At 42.1% G+C, this 5,649-nt stretch overlaps 1 protein-coding gene across 2 annotated transcripts; it reads left to right on the top strand.

Annotated features, from left to right (window-relative positions):
* Nucleotides 1-1,482: 1,482 nt before the first annotated feature.
* Nucleotides 1,483-3,196, top strand: LOC124674802 (MEIOTIC F-BOX protein MOF-like). Of its 2 annotated transcripts, XM_047210858.1 has the most exons (4): nt 1,483-1,655; nt 1,731-2,409; nt 2,566-2,730; nt 2,825-3,196. In XM_047210858.1, the coding sequence occupies exons 1-4, from the start codon at nt 1,513-1,515 to the stop codon at nt 3,062-3,064; spliced, it is 1,227 nt and encodes a 408-aa protein (XP_047066814.1). In that variant the 5' UTR covers nt 1,483-1,512; the 3' UTR covers nt 3,065-3,196. The 2 variants fall into 2 exon arrangements, with proteins under 2 accessions (XP_047066814.1, XP_047066813.1); XM_047210857.1 differs by having other exon boundaries at nt 1,483-2,409.
* Nucleotides 3,197-5,649: the final 2,453 nt, after the last annotated feature.

Raw genomic sequence — 5,649 nt, 5'->3', positions numbered from 1 at the left:
GGGTCTGGTCCCTGGGGTTTTCCTGATACGAGAAATAAATAGGCGGAAGGGCGGAGCAAACGAGGCGACGAGGCGCCAGTACACGGGCCAGGCGCGACCAAGGGTGGAGCTGCGCCTGCCCTATGTACTGCCACGTGGCAACTCTCCTGCGCGTGTCCTTCTAGCTCCGTCTTCGTTCCGGAAAAATAAGACTCTGGGATTTTGTTTCGTCCAATTCCGAGAAACTTTAATGTACAACTTTTCTGAAACACAAAAACAGCAGAAAACATGAACTGACACTGCGTTAATAGGTTAGTCCCAGAAAATGCTAAAAAGTGTGAAAAAGTACACATAAAATATATAAGAATTGTAATAAAACAAGCATGAAGCATCAAAAATTATAAATACGTTTGCAATGTATCAGAGGCCGGCTGGGGAATTAAAAGCTGGCAGGCTAGGAAAAGTACGGCTAATTATTCAACACATCTTTGTTGATTGTCCTTTAGCTAAGCTGGTAGGCTGGCGGGGAACATGAAACTATTCAAATCAACACCTCTTTATTAATTGTCCTTTAGCTAAGCTTGTGTGGCGTACGGTTAATTTCACTTATGATCTTCTGCCTCCAACAAATATTACTAATATGTTTGGTAATTGGTTAAATGGAGTAGATAGACAGTTTAAGGCGTTTATCCGGATTGGGGTTTCTGCTTTATGTTTGTCTATTTGGAGGATCAAAAATGATATTGTTTTTAATAATAAAACCTCTTTTCATTTTTTGCAGGTTATCCACATGGTTTTTTATTGGGTCCAGCTTTGGGCCCTCCTCTCACCGGAGGGACAGCGGGATGCCATGGCTTCTAGATGCACACGACTCCTGATGGTCACTCAGGATATCTTGTGTCAGGCTGGTTGACGACATAGTAGAAGACTATGTTGATGAGTAGTCATAATATGAGTTGTTTTCGATGGTATCAATCCTCGGTGTTGCGTGAGTTGTAAACGATACCGTATTTGGATCTATTTTTAATAAATGACCGTGTGCATCGTTATGATGCAGAAACCGGGGTATACCCCATTTCGAAAAAAAAGCAGGTAAAGTAGGTATTGGACCGTGCTGTTGCGGTAAGTCTGATTACAGGACGTTCTGGCGCCTGGCCCATATCCCAGCCGTCCTGGAGATTAGCGGTCGCTCGTTTTGCAAAAAGAACCTTGCACCTTTCTCTAATCACAATGTGATCCGCTGAGATCTCTGAATAAAATCCCGAAAGTCCCCGTTGAAACCCTAACCGGTCTCGATCCAGATGGAGCCGCCAGCCGCATCCCACCTCCTTCCTCCGGCAGTGTAGCCGCCGCATCGTCGCCGTCCTTCGCGCGAGATCTCCGGCGCGGCAGACGCCGCCGGCTGGACCGTGCTGGGCGTCCCAGGGCCGCAGCCTCGTCGCCGTCCCCTCGCGCGGGATCTCCGGTGCGGCAGACGCCGCCGGCTCGCCCGTGCTGGCCGTCCCAGGTTCGCCGACATCTGATCTGCAGGCGATGGAGGCCGTCACAGACCGCCGCCTCCATGCGGGCGGCTCTACCGACGACCGGCTGAGCGCCCTGCCGGACGACCTCCTCCACCGCATCCTCTCCTTCCTCCCGTGCCAGCGGACCGTGCAAACGACCGTGCTGTCCAAGAGGTGGGCAGGCCTCTGGCGCTCGGCGCCATGCATCAACATCTACATGGTGTATTTCTCAACCCGTTCCATGCACAGGTGGCAAAAGATTGAGGATCTCGTCACCAATTTCCTCATCTTCCACAACGCTCCGGTTCTAGATGCGTTCCGGATCGCGATGGATGGCGTCATCGCCGATGATTGGCTTCCGGCCATCAACAGATGGGTTCGCCGCGGCATCCTGGGATGCCCATCGGTGCTCGAGATCGAGTTCTTCGACACCGGCATACCTAATCCGCCATTCGGCGACACGATCCGACCTGGTCCGTTTGAGTTGCCCGACATCGGATCTAGCAGTTCCAGTCGCCTCAAAAAGCTCAGCCTTGTTGGCGTGTCCCTCGGCAGCTCCTTCGCCGAGCTGCTCCGTTCAGGATGCCCGGTACTAGAAGATCTGCACCTCGAAGATTGCTGCACTGAATTCAACCACATACAGTCCCACACATTGAAGAAGCTAACTATCCACATATGTTATCGTCATTCAGTCGGTACCCTGCTTATCAAGGCTCCCGCTCTTGTTAAATTGGTGCTGGATCCAGATCTTTCGATGCCCGAATACACCCAGAAGAATGAGTTTTCCCTAGCTGATGGGTCGACCAACTCCCTCGTGGATGCATGGGTTGTTTTCCCAAACGACATGTCTCCGAGAAGTCGAGTCATGCTTCTAGGCAGCCTCTCCAACGTGACCAAGCTGGAGCTGACAGCATGCTTTTCGGCAGAGGTACTATATATGCATCTCCCTTCCTCACCATCCCAGGCATCTTGATTTGCCCTAGTATGTTGCATATCGATTGGTTATTTTTACCACTGTACGTGGTTTACAGCTTTTCAGTGCATCTATACCTGAACCTTAAACTGAATATCCATTCTCTTTCAGCTGATGCTAGATAACGAGTTGGGTCGATTCCCAATTTTCAGCAACATGAGAACCTTGTGGCTACGTGGGTGTGTATTTGGCAATCGCGACGGGAAGTGCAGCACCCTCGACATATTTCTGCAGAAGACCCCTAATCTGAAGAAGCTTACTTTGGAGCATCAGCGGGTAGTTTACTTACTCATGCTGTTATCTACTTATTACCCTGGTGATTCTTTCGTTGTGCATCTTTTATTGATCTTACCTGAGTTTCTATACACAGCCATGCTGCTGCAAAAATACATTTCAAGAGGCGGGGCGCAAGAAGAGAAAGGACAAGACAAGTAGCCGCGCCCTCCATTGTCCGGACCAAAAGGCTTTCCAGTGCCCAAACTTAAAGTTGATCGAAATCATATATGAAGCACGTTATACGGATGATCACCATGAACTCCAGCTGTTTCAAGTTATGAGGGGTCTTTGGAGGAACCTACAACAGGCCACTTTCACCGTTACTAAAATTTAGATCATAATAACTTGGTCTTGCTACTTCTAGCACTATTTTACATCCTTTTTTTACTCGGAACTTTGTATGTCAAATGCAATGTTTTCTACATTTTAATTCTAGCCTAAGTGCCACCTGGTTATTTTTACTTTTTGTCTTATTTGTTGCGGGGTGTTAACTTCTTAGTCTCATACAGTATTTTTCATATAAACGTATGCAATCTTTGCCTATATGTTGCAATGGTACTAATACTATATATGAGAAAGATGTAGAGGTATACGAACCCATAACCTTTTAACAGTTTTGCATCCCCAAAGTTCAAGTCTATTTTGAACCACGAGTAGTTTAACTTGGTCAATCCTATTTGTTTTATTGCTAAATTTGTTTTGGTGTCTCGATAAGTTGATGTGTCATGGAGCAAACCGGGGTCTCATGCTAATTTGATAATTGCCGAGTTAGAAGGGGGAAAAATGAGCTTTGTCTCCAAGACGTTACTCATGATTGATGTCTGTTTGCTTCCATGTATATGTTCTATTGAAACGTACCACGCCCTCTGCCATTTACATTGTACGTCTATATACTTTGCTTGCTTTTATGTTCTACTGAAACATACACCTGAATTTGAATAAAATTCTTCTACGTAGGAGATGTTATTATAATGATAAACCAAAAATATAGGGAGAAACATATTTGATCAGGACAACAAGATTTTTTTTCGTGTAAATTGGCCTCATGTGTAGCAAATCTCTTACCATCTTAGAGATTTGTGGCAGTCTTTCATTAATCAAATCAGCATTATAGAAAAAAAACTGTAAAACCTCATATCCTCCAAACCTCATACTACTCTCTGGCCCGACAACAGAAACACAGGTGAGGAAACACCACATTTAATTTCTCCATAGATTAAACATATATATTAATGACATATTTTATTCTATATTATGATAACAAGATAATTTGCGAGAAAACTAGTATCAGTGTAAATTACACTGTAAGTATCACTTTTATTACTTTGCAAAATTCTATATACTGGGGGTTCTTTGACCAAGTTTGTTTTATCACCATGGGAAAAAAAGCAAAGAGATATTTTCAACTGGTTGGAGTCAATGTAAATCTTTCTATATAATATCATGCAAATGAAAATGTAGAATTATATCAGACAAATTAAATCAGCAATATAGGAAAACTTCAAAATCAAAGCCTCCAAAACTAATGTTAAAACCGTTTGTGTAGAAAAAAAAGGACTCTGAATGGCCATCCATGCCGTACTCTACGAGGCATTAATTATCACCTCTTAGAGACCACAATACTCAGAAATAAAGCATGCTTCACTTCGAATTGACTTGATCCAGAACTTGTAAAGAGTACATATGAGTTGCTTAGACACCACAATACTTAGAAATAAAGCATGCTTCATTTGGAATTGACTTGATCCAGAACTTGTAAAGAGTACAATACTCAGAAATAGAGCATGCTTCACTTGGAATTGACTTGATCCAGAACTTGTAAAGAGTACATATGAGTTGCGTAGCTGGTTTTTTCTGCAAGTGGAGTTGCAACCGAGAAAAATTATCCATACTGTTAAATTTGTTTCGAGATTCGTGCTAGTTATCAGTTGCAACATGAGTTGCAACTGAAATTTGATGGCAATATTTGATTGAGAACGAAGTTAGTTCTGAGTCAACGGAGAAATAGTCACGCCCATAAAACAAACTTTACTCACAAGGTGATTGTGCAAAAATTACGATCACACCGTGAGGACGTATAGTCATGTGAATTCATATCATCTTCGTGCCGCAAATAAATGGTCTAAAACAACACGATACGCAAATGGTATGTAGATCTATTTCGACCGTAGGAGGGGGTACTACTAGTTTTCGTGTTCCAAACATGTTTTTTTGTTTTTTCTCTAGTCATAATGGAGAAAGATATAGTTTGAAACATATTTAATATAATTTTTCCATAGTTTTAAACATATTTAATTTCTCCATAGATTTAAACATATAGATTAATGATATATTTTATTTTATATTATGATAATAAGATAATTTGTGAGAAAACTAGTATCAGTGTAAATTACATTGTAAGTGTCACGTTTATTGCTTTGCAAAATTCTATATACTACGGGGTTCTTTGACCAAGTTTGTTTTATCACCATGGGAAAAATAAAGAGGTATTTAAACTGGTTGGAGTCAATGGAAAATTTTCTATATAATGTCATGCAAAAGAAAATGTCGAATTATATCATACAAATTAAATCAGCAATATAGAAAATGTTCAAAATCAAAGCCTCCAAAACTCATGCCAAAACCGTTTGTGTAAAAAAAAAAGACTCCAAATGGACATCCATGCCGTACTCTACGAGGCATTAACTATCACGTCTTAGACACCACAATACTCAGAAATAAAGCATGCGTCACTTGCAATTGACTTGAACGAGAACTTTTAAAGTGTATAAGCATGTGGCAAGAATCTGTAATCTCGTGAAATCATTTACAGTGCTACGGTATGTTAATAAATGTAGAGTATTTGTTCATTCAGATGTTGACAGTTAATGGGCAAAACCAAAGCTGTCTCGCAAGCCCAATGAAACATAACAGAGAAAT

This window comes from Lolium rigidum, chromosome 7 (assembly GCF_022539505.1).
Source record: "Lolium rigidum isolate FL_2022 chromosome 7, APGP_CSIRO_Lrig_0.1, whole genome shotgun sequence".
NCBI lineage: Eukaryota > Viridiplantae > Streptophyta > Magnoliopsida > Poales > Poaceae > Lolium > Lolium rigidum.
This window is presented reverse-complemented; position numbering and strand designations above follow the sequence as displayed.

Coding starts and splice junctions, on each gene's coding strand:
- LOC124674802 (XM_047210857.1), top strand. CDS start 1,513: ATGGAGGCCGTCACAGACCGCCGCCTCCATGCGGGCGGCTCTACCGAC. Junction 2,410..2,565: donor CAGCATGCTTTTCGGCAGAG/GTACTATATATG, acceptor ATTCTCTTTCAG/CTGATGCTAGATAACGAGTT. Junction 2,731..2,824: donor TTACTTTGGAGCATCAGCGG/GTAGTTTACTTA, acceptor TTCTATACACAG/CCATGCTGCTGCAAAAATAC.